The sequence below is a fragment of the Pyrgilauda ruficollis genome, unplaced genomic scaffold, assembly GCF_017590135.1.
Source record: "Pyrgilauda ruficollis isolate IOZ18807 unplaced genomic scaffold, ASM1759013v1 scaffold199, whole genome shotgun sequence".
NCBI lineage: Eukaryota > Metazoa > Chordata > Aves > Passeriformes > Passeridae > Pyrgilauda > Pyrgilauda ruficollis.
In genome coordinates, this window is record NW_024519095.1 from 40,850 (window position 1) to 60,013 (window position 19,164).

A 19,164-nucleotide genomic window follows, 5' to 3' on the forward strand; every position below is an offset into this window, starting at 1 on the left:
TTCTTCACTGAAAGGGTTGTCAGACATTGGAATATGCTGCTCAGGGAAGTCTTGAGTCACCATCCTTGGAGATATTTAAAAGATGTGCAGGTGTAGCATTTGTGGACATAGTTCAGTGGTGAACTTGTCAGTGTTGGATTAAGGGTTGGACTCGGTCTTAGAGGTCTTTTCCAGCCTTGATGAATCTATGGTAGTATGATTTTACAGGGAGATTATGACAGAAGACCTAATTTACCTCTTCTGATTAGCTCTTTTCCTTCATCAATCAAATCAGAGGTCATTTCACTATCACCCATGAACTGCTGGAATCCCAAAAGATTCAAACAACGAGTTCCTAAACTGGTAAAAGAAGAAGCAATTTCCTTTTTTAATTTACAATTAGTAGTTTAGATACATTACAGAACAAAATGTAAAACAAACTATTCAGAACTGTATGAACAATCCAAGTAAGAAGGAAAAACAAAGAAGAAAAGATAGATTATTACACCAGCTGAGAAAACAGAAAATTCAGAACTCAGAACAATAACTGGTGACCCAGAACAGCAGGATGACCTAGGTGACCCAGAACAGTAACACACTCCTAAATACAATTGGAAGTGATAGAATAACCCTATTCAAACAGACATTAAAATGAATATAGTCTGAGAGTAGTGCAAATGACACTTGCTTTAAATGCGTCTAACATTAGACGCTTGCTTTAAATGTTCTCAGATACAACAGAATTTGTACCTATAATATGTCATCAACTCTTCTTTGCCAGAAGACAATTACTATAGAAATTCTCCTTATTCTAATTTCTCTGTTTTTGAAACAGTAATAACACAGGAAATCCACTTTCACCTCAGGGTTTCACTCAGGAGAATGTGTACTGCATACTTCTAAGCAGTAGGGATGCTGGCTGCCCTTCTGGATAGCCATTGGCTGCAGTCAGATAGCAAGCTTGCTCCACCTTTTTAAAGCCAGTCCTGGAACTACATAGCATGAATCACTTTCATCTTTTCAACTTCACAACAGAAAACACAACTGCTGTTTTAGTACTGTTTTCCTTCCTCCAAACTGGAGTATTGATATATTTTTTCCTTATACTACCTTAACTTTAAGACTGCTGGATTAAGCACAGGAGACTCAGCTTTCCTCAACAGATTTTAATTCAACCTTTGTTTTTGCATCGATCTTTACTAGCAGAGGTCATTAAAGCAACCCTCTCTCCTTTAATTTCTATTCTTCCTTTTCACTTTGGCATTCAAGGCCCAGGATGATCATGATGGACAAGAGGTCAAACTTCTCTTTTCTTACCATTTGCTTTCCTGTTTGTTGTTTGTTTGTTTTGTTTTGTTTGTTTTCTAGCTCCACAACCACTTTTGTCACTTAACTTTAAGGTAAGCAGGGAAAAGGCACACCTAGATACTTGTTACTTACTATCTGTAGATACACATACAATATTAATGGATATCCAAGGTATTTCACTACATTGTACTTGACTGAAAACACAGAGATTGCTTCTGACTGAATGGTAATGCAGAATTGAAGACATTAACATAAATGTGTATTTCAGCAAGATCAGACTAAAAGTATCTCATCCCTTACAGCAATCAAAAGCAGACATTTTGAAAGTGTAAAGCAAGAATGTACCAATGTTTTTCACTATTACCCTTCCAGCCTCCAACAAACTGTGATTTAGGGAAAAAAGATCAAATTACTTAATCCAGTATGTGTTACCAGAAGTCTGGTAACACATCAGAAACTTGATATGAGTCTGTTAGGAAGCTCAATATCTAAAACTGCTGCTAGTGGTCCTTAATTTATTAGAAAACTTTGCTGAAAACAGCTTGCTCATGATAATTTTAATCTCAAAAGCACAATCTAAATGTCCCCAGGCTCCAAAGTTTGAACAGATCATGACTTAAAATCTAGGAATGAAGTTTAAATTAACTCAGTTATGAATTAATCCATCTGTATTTTTAAAATGCACACATTTCACCTATATAAATAGCAATGTGTGGATTTAGGTTTTGCATTTTTGTTAGAATGACACAACTCTGCTGAAAAAGGAGTACTGAATCTCTTCCTGAATTAGATGAAACTAGTTTTATAATGTAAAGAAGCATGCAGGATCTATCTTGCAAATCACTTACCTGAAGTATGTAGCAATACAGAGAATAACAACAAGCATTGGGTAGTATATATAGAATCCATCTGCAATGAAGGACAGCACTCTCATGGATCCCATTATCTAGGGAAAAAAACCCACAAGAACAAGCTCTAATTAGCTATACCCTACATAAACCCATGAAGATTGTGCCTTCTCACAAATACACAATCCTTTGTAGTAACTGAAACAAAAGCAATATTATCACAGATCTGCCTGAGAATAAGCAGATGAAAAGGTCACCTCCAGCACTCTGAGGTTTCTAAAATGCTAGACATTGTAGTCTCACTCACTCTAGAACAAGGGCAAATCTGGTGGATTTTTTTCATCTGCTGTGAAAAGAGTCTCTAGACAACACAAAGAATCTAGTTACTAACAAAAAAGACATGAGATATAACTTGCCACAGAAACCAGGTCTTCAATAAAACCAAACTCACTGGTTTTCAATAGGAAGTTAGGACTGTTCCCTATCTATAGGAATGCCCTACATGCTAAAGCCACTAAAAGCTAAAACAATAGGGATTGATATTAGGAAATTAAGAACACCCTGAACTCTAATGTACAAGACTTTATTTTCTTAAGATAAAGAGGGGAAAAAAAAAGCTATGGATGACTTCTAGAAATCATTAGCAAACTTCTTGCCTATAATGAAGTATTTTTTTACCCTGTTGGAAAAACTGAAAAGATTTGAATATCTGAATTTTACTATAAGATGTATTTAAAAATACTCTGTCTATTCTCCAAACCATATTGAAAGCTCAAACCCGTATTTTCTTACTTACAGATGTATAAGCAGTTGGCTGAGTCTTTTTGTGAGAGATTGTTGCATCCATATGGGTCAAGCCCAGAAAGTTCAAGCACAATGGTGGAGTAAGACGGCAAAATAACCTGCACAAATGCAAGAGGCAACAGCATTTAAAAGAGTTTCTTACATAACCTACAAAATTGTAACTGGATCTATCATAGAACAACGATGTAAAGCTCATTAGGAATTATATCCATAAATTACAAATTAAAGAATGTAAATTAAAGTTTCATGGACATTTTCAATTCAGTATTTGAATGGAACACCTGTAAAACATATACCAAATACTCACATGCCACTGAAAAGGAGACTGTATGCATCTGTCTGATGATGTGAAGCTAAGTAATAATAGTTAAATACACGGATCCTGAAGACAGTAGAGTAAACACAGATACTTAAGAAAAAGATGGTAAGAAAACAGGCCATCTAGGGGGAAAAAAAAGTGTTGTTAAGTTGCTTAAATGCAGCATTCTTCTAAAGGTTTTAATGTGTTCAGCAGATAGCCTGTCACATGCAGAGACCATCTCCAGCCTTTATTTTTCATTTTTCACCAACTCTGCGAAGAGTTTTGGGAAACTCTATTTACACCGGAAATTCTAATTAGAACATTCTACACATAAGCTAACACAGCTGACCCCAGAAACATTCTACTACTTCTTGTTAATGTAAATAAAATTGCTGTAATTGCCTCAAGAATTACCATGACTGAGGTGGCATTTACTCCCACAAAAAAAGGCATAAACCCAAGTGTTTTCAAATCAGCCTTTGCTAAGTATACTGGAATTTTTCAGCTCAATATCTTTACTGATAAATTTGTGCACACATATGCTAGCCACACCTTTGACTGGATTCCTGGTCATTCGCAAATTCCTGTTTAGGAAACTGAGGTCACACAAATGGATTTTTAGACAGAAAGTCTAATTAACACCTATCTTCCAACCCAGTGTTTCAGAAATTACTCTACATGATATTCGGGCCAGCTGGGTCATGCCTTCACCTGGCATTTGAGAGTTTTAACAAGCGGCAAAAGCAGACTTCCTCCACACAAACTAAGTTTGGTACCACATACTTAGAGACCTTCTGAAAGTTGACAGATTATTTAGAGATTTATTTTTAATTCTATTTTATCTACTGCTGTTATCACAACCATTGATCTGAAAATATTTTTTTCAAGTGATTATCTCCAACTTACCTCTATGTATATATAATTATATGTCTTCTCTGCCAGCTGTATGAAAACCGCAAATAGTGACAGAACTGGTTTTGTGCTGAAGAATGTGCACTCTGACCACACAACTATTACAGAGAACGTGGCCAGCACAACTGCAAGCACTCTGTAAAACCATGGTCGGAGAAGGCACTCCCAGTACCACTCTGGAAAAAATAAACACACATATGTATCCAGAACAGGTTAATGAAAATTATACAACCAGAAACAGAACTCTTTCACAAAAGGCTTCCAAGTTTGCTGTTGCTTTATTGCGACACATAACTGCTACTGAATTTGTAAATAAAATTGAGGCTTATGGCCAAGAGCATAAATTATTATCTGACAGCTCTTCCATTACATAAATACATCAATATTGCGGACTTGCTTCACTCTGCTGCAGCTGAACTTTTTACATAAAACAATTGGTTCTTGTTACAGAATGGTATCAGTTATGCCTTAACATACCTAAAACCTGCATGACAGCACTTACCAACCGTTGGCGTGTAGAAATACTGAATAATTTTATTTTCTGGTTCCTGGGAATGAAAGGTATGAACAAACTGTCGAGTTGCACTGCTTTCATTTTTTGCCACATCTTCCAGGTAAAATGCTTGCTCTAGAAGAATTTGCCACTGGACCTGTGTACGACGATGTCTCTGCACTGAATAGATTACCTACAATAAATTGCAAGAAATTAGGGTTTCAAGGTAATTGTTTCAAAAAATGGTGGAAAATCCTTGCAAAATCCCTTGAAAATGTGTGCATTGCAGAACTGCAAAGACTGTACCTTCAAAAAAGCAGGTAGGTAATTCTCTAAAATACATAAATCATGGAAGTACTACATACAGGATTAATGAGTTTTGCAGCCCATTCATCACAAACCATCCTTAGCAGTTAAATCCTACTTTTCCCAACCTACCACTTTTTTTTTGCATCTCAGTAAATATCAAGCTTTTACTGTAATTTCTTTTTCAGAATGCACTGTCAGTCAACCACAAGGCTTATTCACAGACAGCTATAAAACTGTAAAGATACAACACAAGAACACTTTTACACATCCAGAACTTTGATCACTTGGGATATTAAATGTCTGTGCTTTCCCTCACCAAAAAAAGTTTCTGTTAAGTAGCATAAACCCACTGTACTCAACAGTCCAGATGAAGTGCATTCAAAATCTTTGACCAGCATTTACTCTCACTACAATAGCATAAGTGAGGCACTCTCCCATCTGTTAATATACCTGCTTGTGAAGTTTGGCCAAACTTTTTTCACTGGGATAACTGTTCTGTCTTTCATCAAAATCTTCATAATCATCCATGTTCCTGCCCATTCTTTCCTGGTACTCAGTAGGGCACTGGAAGGAAAAGGGAAAATTAAGTGGGAGACAAAAGAGTAGCAAGCAGCTTTTATTTGTAAAAGTTTGGGCCATTTCATGCAACTGAAAAGCTCACTCTAAGCTTTTCTCTCTTTCTACAATGCTACATCAAAATACATCTGATAATTCCATACGTCACAAGGAAATATTTCACAGTCTCAACAGAAACTCAGAAGATGTCAACCAGAGATTTTATACTAAGAGCAAAAGAAAGTAATGTACAAGTATTCTGTATATGCAAGAAGCACCTCCTCCCAACTGAATAATTATGGTTGAAGATAAACAGCTGGTTACCTTTTTCAGTATTGTATCAACACATTTCCTCAAAGGGTGGTTATATTTGATACTCTCACTTACTTTACGGACTTCCTGTTGAGAGAAAAAATAACAGAGTAGTTTAATTATGCCATATTAAAAATGTCAATTAAAAATTTTTTCATTAACTATAAATTTTTACTGGTCAATTAGAGTTGCAGCCCTCCCAACAGACAGCCATCAAAGCTTAAAAAAAAATACAGATTCCTAAAAGCCATAGTTTTACTAAATATCTCACAAAAGGTATGAGAAAAGATAGTATTTGTAAAGAAAAGTGAAGTATTTGTAAAGAACACTTCTGTGGTTTTTTTTAAAAAGAACAGCAGTGTACAAATATGCAACTATATAAATGCATGGAGGATTGGCTTCTATGCATGAAGGCTGAAATGGAAAAGACTTTCTTCTTTTACTTACAGATAAAACAGACATAAAGAGTAAGTCCCACTGACTGATTCAGGACACTGACCACCACTTTAGGAAGCCAATTCCAGTGTGAGACTATCCACGCCCCTTGTGGTAAGGAACTGCTTCCTGATGTCCAGTCTGGACCTCTCTGGACACAGCTCTGAAGCACCCCCATGCATCCTGTCACTGGCTACCAGAGAAAAGAGATCAGCATCTCCCTCTCCAGGCATCTGAACAATGCTCTCAGCAATTTGCTTCAACTTTTGGTCAGCTCTAAAGTGCTCAGACAGCTGCATCAGATGACTGTTGTTGGTCCCCTCCAGTGGAAATATTCTATCTGTTTTAAGTGCTATCCTGGTAAAACAGGGTCGTCATTGCTCATTTTCCAGGAAGTTTTGTAGTTATGTCTCCCTTAGAGGTTTTTAACTATTTTAGTAGTTTCTTCAAAATGCTGTTACGGATTAATGAAGATTCTATTACTGTTATGTGATTAAGAGTCTATTTGTGTTATGTGTCAGCACACATAACAAAAATTTCCACCCTATCCTACAACAGTTCACACATATTATTCCAAGCCATGGTATCCCAGCAAAAGAACCAGGAATAGCTATTCAAAGGGCTAGATTTCCATTCTGTTCGTGAACTGCATTAGAGCCTACTGCTCACTGATATTTAACAACAGAGTCTCAAAAGAAACTTTGAAAGAAACAATTATCTGTATATTGTCTTCTCAAGGGGCATGTAATTGTGGCCCCACAATTTGGAAATTCTTCTCAAGGTTCTAAAAATACACTGTGAGCAGAACATAAAAGTATACAATTTTAACACTAGTGAAACATTTATACACTGCCTGTTCAAGTTCACTCCGAAATGTTATTTGCTAGTGACCAGTACTACTCCAAAAGTGTCAGTAAAAGAATAGACTCATCAAATAATGGTTATCAAGTTGCTATGACTTTTAAGTTCGTCACGGCAAGGACTACTTCTGTTTTGACTTCTGCACAGGATTGAGTGTTATAAAGTGGCACACTATGATAATTTTCTTAGTTTACAGATATTTCACAGTAAGCTCACATTACAAGTGTCCAACACCAACGAATTTAGACACAACTAACAGCAGCCTTCACTTTTTTCCACAGGTAAAACTAGTTACTTACCTCCATAATATCCTCTAAATTCTCCTCTGCATCTGCTTTTTCAGTCATCAGTTTGGCAGCTTTGAAGTAAGTCTTCATGAGAAGATAACCCCTCTTGGCCCCATTCCAGTGAGAACGAGGGATTTCCACCAAACCATAACCCAAAAGCAAAACAAGAAGGAACAGACCCCATGTGTTTGCAGCAGCTATTCCAATAGTCTGAAGCTGGTTCCTAAGGAAATAAAACAGTATAAAAAACTCAAACAAACAACACTCTCCTATCCTGGCTGCAAGAAACCAGCCTTGAGGTATCAATATGTACCAATACAGCTTTCAGGTTTACAGGAACAGACTCTGGTATCACCTAGATTTTTGCCTGGAGCCAGACTGCTGCTTGGCTATATTTAAACTTGCCACAATTTTCCTGTATCTCCTGTTCTACCCACTGTGGGTGGCAGATAAGAATTTATTTGTTGTTCTCAAAGAAACTGTTCCCCTAAAGGAATATGTTCCCTTAGGAAACAACATGAACTTACCAAACCTACTGACAGTGAGGTCAAAATAGCATAATGGCAGTCACTGTAAGATACAAACTCAGAACCCAAGATTTGTATTCAGAATATTGTGTTCAGAAATTTGTATTCAGATTTCTATTCCATCTGGTATGGAAGACTATAAGAAATTTATAGATGCCAATTATTTTAACTTTCCTTTTCATCTTTAAAGTCTGCAGTATTTAGATGCACTACACAGGAAATACAGATTTTTTGAAATATATTGTTCTGAAAACACTGCAAGTTTCTGTACTAACTTTGCAAATGTGTTTGTATGGAGAAAAAAAGTAGCATTGTAAATACAAGAGGATTCCTCTGCTGTACATACCAAAATCAGAAAAACCAACCCCAAGTTTCTATAAATATTCAAAAAAGCCCCTTTCATATAAAAAGATAACATAATTTTCTAACCGACTAGCAAAATACTGTAACTAAAACTAGTTTTTTTCAGAAAGACACATTTCGTCCACAGAAGAAATAATCCATGACAATTCTGTAAGAACTAATGGAAATGTTTACAACATTATTCTTACCATTGTAAATTGAAGTTTGGGTTTACAGCCACATATATTAGAAATGCTCCAAAAATCAGCAAGTAAGTGCCATAATAGATGGCATTCTCAATCAAAGCAGTTTTTATCTTTCCAGTGATGGAGAACCCTCCTGATCTAGCATATGACTGCATGAAAGGTAGCAGAATCCTAGGGGAAAAGGAAACAAAACAAAACCACATCAGCCAATCAAAAAAAAAAAAAAAAAAAAAAAAAAAAAAAAAAAAAAAAAAAAAAAAAAAACCCACCAACCCCCACCAAAAAAATCTCCCAAACACCCAAACCACCAACCTCCCCAAAAAAGAACTTTAGCAGTGTCAGGTTACTGAGGCAGGGGTGTTAAAGTTTAAGATTCCCAAGCTTCTAAGAAATTAGCTACTTAGATGTTTTTATTCTAGATGTACCTGTCTGATGGCAAACCTTACACAAGCTGCAGATAAAAACAATACAGTTAGCTTTGCTATGAAAAAATCTGTGATAAATAAGAATGAACTAGCAACCCTGATATCCCTGAAACTACAAAAATAATTATTTGATAACAGGTTGATCAGAAACAGCACAAAGCACAGACAACCCAAAACCCCATAGACAAATCTTTCTTCTGTAGCCAGAGCTAAAGCTTTATACAATATATCTGATAAAACTGACTAATTTACTATATCACTTAAAAATCACCCAAATTATTCATGGAATTATTTTGGTATCTGGTTGCCTAAAACACATTTTTTTCAGTCAATCTATCTGTAAGCACCTACACGTATAAATTGCTTAGCTTCAACTACAAAAGTGAACCAAGGATAAATGGCTGCCACCTGAAAGTTGCTTCCACAGAAGCAAGAAAAAAAAAAAAAGAATATTACTAAATTAGTATAGTAATTATTATCAAAAATTTCACTAATAGAAAATAATATACAATTTAAAAGCTCTTTGCCATACTGATATACATTTTTAAAGAATGTTATTACTGTTAAGATGGTCCATTTAAAAACTGCATCATACTCTTCGCAATATTCTTTTGCCTTACTTACCATGTTAAAAACTGAGATGTCCAATATACAACACGCCAGAAAATTGGCATAATTCCATCAGGAATATAACTCCATGGTTTGAAACATTTTTGCTTGCTGTTACAATGTAAAGAAGACTATTGTTAGTTGTAGAGCCCTGAGTATAAAAAGCAACTTCTATAAATTCCTATCTAGAAAGCTTTTTGAAAAGAACATAGAAGTAGTACAATACTATTCAAGTACATAGTCAACAATCAACCATCTCCCAAATAAATAAACTGAATAATCATTAGAAATATTTATCATTTTCCTAACCACAAATAATGTATTTGGACAGGACATCTTCATTAGACAAAAAAACCCAGAAATTGCAAGACTGAATAGGACTATTCAATAAAGCATTTTCAGGTTACAGTTCTTGGTTTTCAGTAGTAATTATTTCATGCATAGAAAGAATACTTGTTTAAACAGAGAAGCATTAAATTTTAGTTAGTGCAGGTTCTTAAAAAATATCTAGGCATATCATCATCTAGAGCACTTAGTCACACAAAGAACATATTAGTTGCTTCTTCTACTACCCAGCTGGATTGAATCAGTCTTATATAAATTTTGATTCAATAAGCCAATACTCTTCTGACAGGTAGTGTTCACTACAGAAGACAGAAAAGTTCTATGAGCCCTTTTAAGAAAAAGAAAAGAAAAAAAAAAAAAGAACAAAGGAAAAGGTGTCCATCTAAACTAAGGTAGTTTGTTTTTTTCCCACACACCTGTATGGGCAATGAAGCAAGGGTGAGTCAAGGGGCAATAAAGTCAACTTAGATGAGATTACCTAACGAGAAATAATTGGTATTTTCCAGGGTCAAACTAGTTAGGCCTGAGTCGTAAGTTTTTATGTGCATGGCCTAAATATTTTCAAAACTATCAACTTAAGATAGAATGACAGGTAGTATGACTAAACTATGACAGGCTGAGAGAGCAGGGGCTGTTCAGCCTGGAGAAGAGAAGGTGCCAGGAGAACTTACAGCACCTTCTAGTACCTAAAGGAGGTTTACAAAAAGAAAGGAAATGGACTTTTTATATGGGCAAAGTGACAGGACATGGAGCAACGGTTTTCAACTGACAGAGGGCAAGTTTAAATTAGAGACTTAGAAGAAATTCTTTACTGCGATGGTGGTGAGGCACTGGCACAGGCTGCCCAGAGAAGCTGTGGATGCCCCAGCCCTGACAGTGTTCAAGGCCAGGCTGGATGGAGCAACCTGGCCTAGTGGAAGATGTCCCTGCCCCTGGAAGAAGACTGGAACTGGATAATATTTAAGGTCCCTCCCAACCCAAACCATTCTGTGATTCTAAAGAAATAAGTTTGTCTGAAGCTATAGATAAATTGAAAGGTTACTGAATAGTTTTCAAATTGTGTATATAATTAAATAGGTTTAATTAACATCCACTGGGTGGTCTTAAGTATAGGGTGCAATATTGTGTGACTGTCATTTCACCATTCTTCCAGGCCCCTCTTTGGGGCAGCAAGACTGGCAAGACTTTGCACAGACATGTCAGCTGATATCTTAAAGGCTCAGATCATCTTACAGATAACTACACTGCACACATCAGAAACACGGGCAACAGCCAGTGTAGGATAACGGAGGAGCAGCCATGGAATAAGCCCACCTTAGTCTACTTCTCCATGGTTAGGGATTACTTTCTTCCTGCCACGACACACCTGCCATTACTTTGGTGGAATACCGTGCATTTCAGATAACTGCAATTACCATATATATGTAATTATAAGAAGCAATTAGATACGCCCCTGACATATAAGACAAGCAGCTGATTTAATTCATATCGTATAAATGAAAGGTATAAAATTAGATTGTGAGGTTTAAAGTCTTTATGATTGTAAAGGATAAGCATTCATCAAAGCCTCTCCTCATAACCAAGATTGCTCAAAAAGCTTAGTCTTGTTGCTTTAACAAAAAAAAGGAAATCTAGTGATATAAAAAAGGATAGCTGGGTAAGCACCTAGAACTACTACATAATTACTATGTAATTACTCCCAGCAGGTAAAGATCCACTTTTCATCACCTTTTCCCTCACTGTCCTGTGTATTTAAAAACTTATTCATCAGTGTTAAAAACACAATATGCTATCAATTAAAAAAAGAAAATCATAAAATACAGTCTATAGAAAAAAACATGTAGTTCATACCTTGGAGCAAGAGTAACGTAAGAGCCATTGCTTTCTGCAGGACTGGAGTTAACCGCAAGCTTGCATCGATTATAAATAGTCTAAAAGACAATTTATTTTATATCAGTGACCAAAGAGGTATAATACTTATTTAAAAGTAGTAAGTCCTATTTTAAAGACATTTACTGTACTCCAGGTTTACATTTGGAATTAATTATACCAATAAACATTCAAATCAACATGCAATCAGCAGTCAAGTAAGTAAAATGCTGAAAGTGTCCTTATGCTGCCTAAACAGATAAAAAAATTGTTACAAACAAATGATGAAATTTTAAAATTTCATTCATTTATTTTGAAATAAATTTGTTATCTGATGAGACCAACAAAAAGTAAAATTAATTATGAACACAAGGCATTGTCATGTTTAATTTATTAAGATATTACATAGAAGATTTCTTTGGTATTTCTAAGAGGTGGTCTCCTGCAATCATTAATTTAGAGAAATACCATAAACATTTGATGCAATTAAGCAGGAAGTCCTGCACGTTTCTTACCGTACTGACATCCAGAGGCAGTATGAATACAATCAGGAAGCAGAGATACCAAGCCAATAATGTTGCTATGATCACCAGCCTATGCTGTTTCTTGAAGTCTCCATACCGGTGAAGTAGGAATAAGGCCAGGAAAAATACAAACACTATCTCAAGGCCCAACGCTGCACCACTCATTGTTAAATGCTGGCCTCGGCCACACCACACTCACTTGGGAAAGCAGATCAGAACTGCATGGCAAAAAGACATTAATTACATTAAAATCTCCGAAAGATATTTACACAAAGAGTTGTTCAGTGGACACTTCAAAACATATTAACAAACTTTACATATTTCACGTGACCTGATAAGGATTCTTATCAAACAAAACTAAAGATTTTCAGCAAGATGTCCTGAAGTCCTCTGAAGAAATCAAAACATGCCATTTCAATGCTGTTGTTTCCAGCAACGTATCAGGAGAACTCCTGTTCATCATCCTGATATACAATAGATCCAGGAGGCAAATCTCTGTCCTTAAATAGACTACTAGCCCAACTTTATGTCCAGGACAAATTTCAAGATGAAAATCTATTCTGCTCTTTTTCTCTCCCTTCAGAAGCAATCAACTAATTTTTTAAAAGGGTTAAATGTTTACATTAAATGTTTCTGGATAGCTAATGAACAACATTTTAATGGAGTGTACCTCAAATACATATTTAAAATCCATACATAAGAGTTAACAGAGCATAAAAACACAGCAAAGAATGTGTTAGTCTACTTGTAATGCACCTCTTTGAGGTCTGAAATTTCAAGAATTTCAATTCACCTTCCTACTCCTCGGGCGCTATTCAGACAAATAAGGATCTCAATTCATTGGGTACAGTTTGCCATGATGTATTTTTGCTTTGCTTGTCCTTCTGTGTTTAATTACTCTGTTACAGTCAGGACTACTGTAAGAAAGTTCATACAGCTTCATACAGACAAGCTATGACGCAAAGGGACAGTGAGCTGCACAAACCAATTACAGAAAATTTCACTGACTTGTTACATTTTTATTTAAACTGCTTCAGACCTTTTTAATAAGCATCATTTTATCACAGGCATTTTATGCATTATTAAAAAAAAAAGTTTATAACGGTGGCCAGTGTGACTTGTTTCTCCATCAAGATTAACATTTCACTGATTTAAGTGAAATAGTTTTTGCTATGGCATTGCTGTTAAGACTTCCAGTACTTTCACTTTCCTGGAGATTTAATAGAAATGCTATTACTGAAATTCCTCTCTACTTACTTTTAAATCTCTTTAGAAGTTGGTAAAGTGAACCATTTCTTTTACTGATTTCTCAGTAAACTGCTTAAGCAGATCTATTACGCTTCAGGGGACTATGCAGGGAAAACTCTCTTATTTACACTAAAAAAACTCTAAAGTTTGTGACGCCATTACTGCCTTGAGGACACAAAGACACACAGGAACAATTATTCTGTGACTCTTTTTTCTCCCCAACGAGTTACCTTCTTATTTCTAGTCAAAGATTCACACACTTTTTCTCTTCTGCCTTTTATCAAACATGTTTATCAAACTATCAACACTTCCATTAAGACTAATCACCCCCTTACTATCTGTCTGTACTCTACTTTAGCTAAATCATTTGTACATTAAAAACTCAGGATATCTCACCTATTTCTCAATCACTTATTCAAAGCAAGTCCTTGACTGTTATATTGTATGATAACTGTTTCCTCAGAAAAGCCTTTTCAATTCACAGTATAGCAGCCAATTCCACAGAAGCAAAAATAACAAAACAATTACGTATCAGCTTCATTAAGGCACTGCTATCTGGCATGCAGCTTTTTGTGTCCATTACAGCCACACCTTTTGCTACATAAACAAACAAATTATACAGCATACAGTTCATTAGTCACAAAGTTTTATTACAGTCACACCTAAGAAGCTTCTACCAAAACAGAAGGCAAAAAGTTTTTGTGCAAGATGCTGCACTCAGCTACGATCATGAGGGTACTTCCAGAAGTATTATAAAAATGCACTGAATATGCTAAAATAAAGAGGGAATCTATTCCTACTGCAACTTAACTCGCATTCAAAGACAGAAGTGACTTTGCAGTTACCAGTAAACTACATCTTTATGTTCTTCTCTGGTTCCTATTTTAATCTCAAAACACAAAAAGAAAGGCCTGTTTTTCAAAAGACTGAGACTAATAACAGAGTCGTTTTGAATTAATGTATACACATTTTCAAAATAACAGTTTAAAATTTTTAGATAGAAACCATTTAAAACCAGCTCTCCACATAGAAAGATTAAATAGAAGAAAATCCACAAAGTGAGAAATGCAATGCTTGAAAGGAGTTCTGCGGTGAACTAAATCCAACCCAACAGTGCAGACATCTCTCTGTGCTATGAGACATATCTCTAGGACCTGTGCTACTAGAATCAGACCTTAAAATACATTACTGCAGGCTATAAAGCCATGCCTTCCTGAGGAAAGCAGCATTTGCCACTGAACCTGGTTGTTAGCTCAAAGAAAGGGTAAGCTTCTTACCTATCATCCTGCTTCATCACTTTATTTAGACAGCCATCTCACTATTGGCATACAGCTACCTAGTATCGGCTGACTGAAATTCCAGAATCGCTAAAAAAATGTCCTGAAATAACCACTTCAGGAGAGTTCCCTTGTACTGTACAACCTTCAATGGCTTAGAAGATGCTCCTATTAAAGCAATGACAAAGTAACAAGAGCCCTCACCATGAATGGAGAAGTATTTATGGGCATACTCAGTTTCTGAACAACCAGGCAACTACATATTAATACAAATAAGATTAAAAGATGAAACACTGGCATGAGAAGTGCAACTTAACCAATAAAACATAAGGACATGCTCTTGTGTTAGCTTAGGATTTTCCTTCTTCTTTTCAGGCACAGACAAAATCAGCTAAGTTTTTCATTTTACCCAGCTACTAACACTGCATGCATCATAAAGGGCTCAGTTCAGGCTTAATTCCCCTTATATGACAGACTCCCTACTATCAACAGTATTAAATTACCCTGCCAACCTAAGAGTAACTGCACTCACATTATCTACATTACAAATGAACTAACTACCCTGCCTAGTACAGAAATCTCAAGTTACTAAATGAAAGAGCAGAGAATTAAAAACCCCATACTTTCTCAGAGCTTTAATACAGCACCAAATTTAACAAAGACACTCCAGCACTACATTCATAAAGACGGGCTAGAAAGAGTAAAGCATATCTGCGAAGGATTCCCCCAGTCTCCCACCAAATGCCTGAGGAGGCCTGAACAGACACCAAACACTGCTTCACATGCCTTACTACAAAGTATAAATAGGAATAGAATGTTTCCTTCACAAATTCAGCTTTCTTAAGGCCTCCAAATTCTTTCCCTCCAGACAACACAACACTACTTCTCTATCCTGTATTTCTGTGGTTGATTGCTCCTGCTAACACAGGAAAAAAGCTCTGCTCAGGTGTACCCACTCCTCCTTGCAAGTTTCCAGATCTTTAAGGTATTTTGATTTACACTACCACTTTCAGAAAGACCTGAAATCTCTCAGGTTTGGTGCCTTCTATGGTTTTAATCACCATACTATTTCATTAGGGAAAGTCTAAAAACCATTAAAAGTATTTGACAAGGGAATGGCCTCCTTAGCCACAACAGTGGCTCTTACCTGCTTTCTTTCCCAAGAAAAGACACCCTAAGGAACAATCAAAGTCCTACTAAGCAATACATAAGATTATAAACTGATCCTCTTGTATACAGTAGGTCCATCAGTCATTACTTAAATAGATTAGATTACTTCAACTATTTGTCCTTGACAAACTGATGCTGTCTTTTACACACCTATTTGTAAGTACATAATCTATGTACTTACAAATAGCTTTAGCACCAGAATTTTTTTTCAGGAATTCAAGAAGAGGAATCTGCCAATCTGTAGCTCTGCCTGTCCTTCAAATATTACTAATAAAGACAGCCACCATGCTTCTGGTTTTCTTGTCCAGTACCTCAGACATTTCTAGAATGCTAAAGAAATTTTTTTTTATTATTCTTCAAGCATTCTCAGGTAAAGATCAAACAAATTTGGAAAAGCTGCATTTCTAGACATTTTGGATATTTCCGCTGAAACACCTGAAAAACCAAGCAGCCTTACTTTGTATTTTTAAAGATCATAACTACATCTGAAGAAAACCTGTCACCAAAAAAGCTGCCAAGCTATGAAAGGGATTATCAGATACAGACAGCAACAGAACTGAGAGCCTTAACATATTAAAAAAAAAAATCTGGGCAACAGCATCTGCCACCTCAAGCTGAATTCCCAGCTCACCTGCAAGTACAAAAGCTGCCATCTCCAGCAATATATCAATGGCCAGCTTAATGATGACCTTCTGCCTTTCCGTCAGAGAATAATCTGCTGGTTCTTATTGAGGTTCTACTTGGCAAAAAACCACAGTGTTTGGATTCTGAAGCCTGCCCTGCTCAGCAGAATTATGCTGCTAAGAATCATAAAGAAAGACTTTGCTCTCCAGACATGTAGTAGTAAACTACAGCCTTCCGTACTGATAGAACTGCCTCACACTAAGAATCCTTGATGCTTCCATCTTAAAACAACAAAATGGGCTAACTTACATTTCAGAACTTATAAACAGAGAACAACAAGAGGCAAAGAAACAACACAAGTAGTCCCTTCAGCTATTTTAGTATTCAAGTCTGCATAGCGTGTTGTGGGGATTTCTTTTAGGTTGGTTTCAGGTTTAGGGGAGGGGTTTTGTTTGGTTTTCGTGGGTTTTGTTTGGTTTTTTCCCTTTGGTCGGTTTGGGTTTTTCTGTTTACTTTATTATTACACACTGGCCCTTACAGCTTGGGGGAAATAGTAAGTATTTATAAACAGAAAACAAAGAGCTGCTTTATATCTGTACAGTGAGAAAGCTATCTAAAGAAAGAAAATAGCCACAAACAGCCCAAGAAAAACAACCAGAGAAATCATCTGATTGCACTGAGAGAAAAAACCTCTGAGATTAGTGAAGAAAGCAATTTGCACAGCTTTGTTCTTCTAAGACACACTAGTCAGTCTATGTACTAACTGATACTTTATTAGTACCTGTCAGTTCAACTATTTTAATGAAGAAAAATTCTAAATTGACTAAACATTTAATTGATATAGATCAATCTATATTTAATTGATAATAGTTCAATGTTTAGGGAAACAAGTTTTCTATCTTTTAATTGAAAAAAAAATGCTATGCTGATACCACCCAAAATAGCAGTACACTGATTTTGCAGGAGACTAGGTTCCACACAGTAGCACTAAATGCAAGACAAATGCTTGACCAAGGAACACAGTACAAAACCACAGCAAGCTCATTTGCTTTACATGGTGCTGCCTTGTCCTCTACTAAGGGATCACAGAATCTTTAAGGTTGCAAAAGATCCCCAAGATCACCAAGTCCAATTTTTAATATATTAAGTACCACAGAGGCTGAAGCTTTCAAACAGTTTAGGGAAGTATGCTGAAATTAACACATAGAAGAAAATAACTCATTTATCGGAGGAACTGAAATAGAATCACATATAACTACTGTACAGTTGCATGCAGAATCTAAAAAAAGAACAGAAATCACTATCTGGGCTACCAGACTAATGCACTCACACAAAGCAGGTGTCAGTAAGGCCGTCACATGACTACTGCCCCAACACTGCATTCAGGCAAACAGACTATTTGTTAATTTCCAGAATGTAAAAAAACACTTGGATTTTCCACAAAACCATCTTTTCATTTCCCATACATTAATAAAGAAGAGTGACATGATCCACAAAGAAAAAAAGGGCTGCAGAAAAGCTGAAATAAACTCAGCTTTTTTTTTTTTTTTAAACCAAAACTCCACCTCTTTTTCATCTGATTATCTGCTTAAATAATCTTAAATAAATACTGTTCCGTGACTTAAGTTAAAACCGGAAACGTTTAAAAGATGCTTTTTTAAAGATTATATGGATGTTAAACTGAGTCACATCATTCTCTGTATGTGACTGAAAGCTGCGTGCTCTTTGCTACGGGCTCCATCCCCACCCTCAATTTCACAGGCACGTCTCTCCATCGTCATGCAGTAAACAAAGAACAGCATTTGCAAGCAAGTGGTTGACTAAGAGCGGGGCTGTAGGTATGTTCACAATTAGCTCTCCATCCCCATCAATTTCAAAACAAGAATTTGGGGGAAAAAAAAAAAAAAAAAAAAAAAAAAAAAAAAAAAAACCACGCAGGAAGAGCTGCATTGCTGAAAGTCCCGCGGGCTGTGAAACACGGTGTGAAAAGACGGCGGGGCTTGAACAAGCACGGTGAGGGTCAGGACCAGCCACACACGGCCAGTTTCAGGTGTCCCCGGAGAAAACCTTCCACGGTGGAATGTGCCAGCGCTCCCGGCGCCAGGCCTGTGCGGCACAGCACCGAGCTCCGGGCACACGGAACCAGCACCGCCCCGCGCTACGTGCTCGGGGTCCCTGACGGGCGGGCAACGCTCGGGATGAGAGCCTGGAAACGAAGGTGCCGACCGCCCTCGCCCAGCACTGCCCGGTGACCATCCTTCCCTCCGCGTCCTTGTCACAGGGGACGCGCTGGAGCTGCCGCTTCCCACCCAGCTCCCGTCTCCGCTCAAGAGAACGGCCCGGCCGTGACTCGGCACTGCGGCCCCGCTCCGCCCGGCCCCGCGTCCCGCCCGCCGCCGTCTCACCACGGCCGAGCCGCCGCTCAGCGTCGCGTCCCCCGCGGGGCTCCGCCGTCCGCCATCCCGGCCGGCACCGGGCTCAGAGCGTGGCGCAAGGAGCGGCAGCCGCTCCCGGCTTCTTCCGCGTCGGAGCCGCCGCCATTCGCCGCCCGCCGCCGCCGGCCCGGCACGGACCCGCCTCCGGGCGGGCACAGG

At 37.3% G+C, this 19,164-nt stretch overlaps 1 protein-coding gene across 4 annotated transcripts in view; it reads right to left on the reverse strand.

The window, feature by feature from the left end:
- The window catches only part of LMBRD2 (LMBR1 domain containing 2), a 49,601-nt gene extending 30,453 nt beyond the window's left edge, over positions 1 to 19,148 (reverse strand). For 3 of the 4 annotated variants that reach the window (XM_041466111.1, XM_041466110.1, XM_041466109.1), the window contains exons 1-14: positions 18,976 to 19,148; positions 12,243 to 12,469; positions 11,710 to 11,789; positions 9,529 to 9,624; positions 8,483 to 8,650; positions 7,417 to 7,627; positions 5,834 to 5,908; positions 5,405 to 5,518; positions 4,655 to 4,838; positions 4,147 to 4,328; positions 3,247 to 3,380; positions 2,932 to 3,037; positions 2,136 to 2,233; positions 236 to 339 (exon numbers count right to left, since the gene is read on the reverse strand). In XM_041466111.1, the coding sequence (XP_041322045.1) occupies positions 236 to 339; positions 2,136 to 2,233; positions 2,932 to 3,037; positions 3,247 to 3,380; positions 4,147 to 4,328; positions 4,655 to 4,838; positions 5,405 to 5,518; positions 5,834 to 5,908; positions 7,417 to 7,627; positions 8,483 to 8,650; positions 9,529 to 9,624; positions 11,710 to 11,789; positions 12,243 to 12,416 (1,726 nt within the window). In that variant the 5' untranslated portion in view covers positions 12,417 to 12,469; positions 18,976 to 19,148. The remainder of the gene's footprint in view (positions 1 to 235; positions 340 to 2,135; positions 2,234 to 2,931; positions 3,038 to 3,246; positions 3,381 to 4,146; positions 4,329 to 4,654; positions 4,839 to 5,404; positions 5,519 to 5,833; positions 5,909 to 7,416; positions 7,628 to 8,482; positions 8,651 to 9,528; positions 9,625 to 11,709; positions 11,790 to 12,242; positions 12,470 to 18,975) is intronic. The other variant, XM_041466112.1, reaches the window with a different exon arrangement.
- Positions 19,149 to 19,164: the final 16 nt, after the last annotated feature.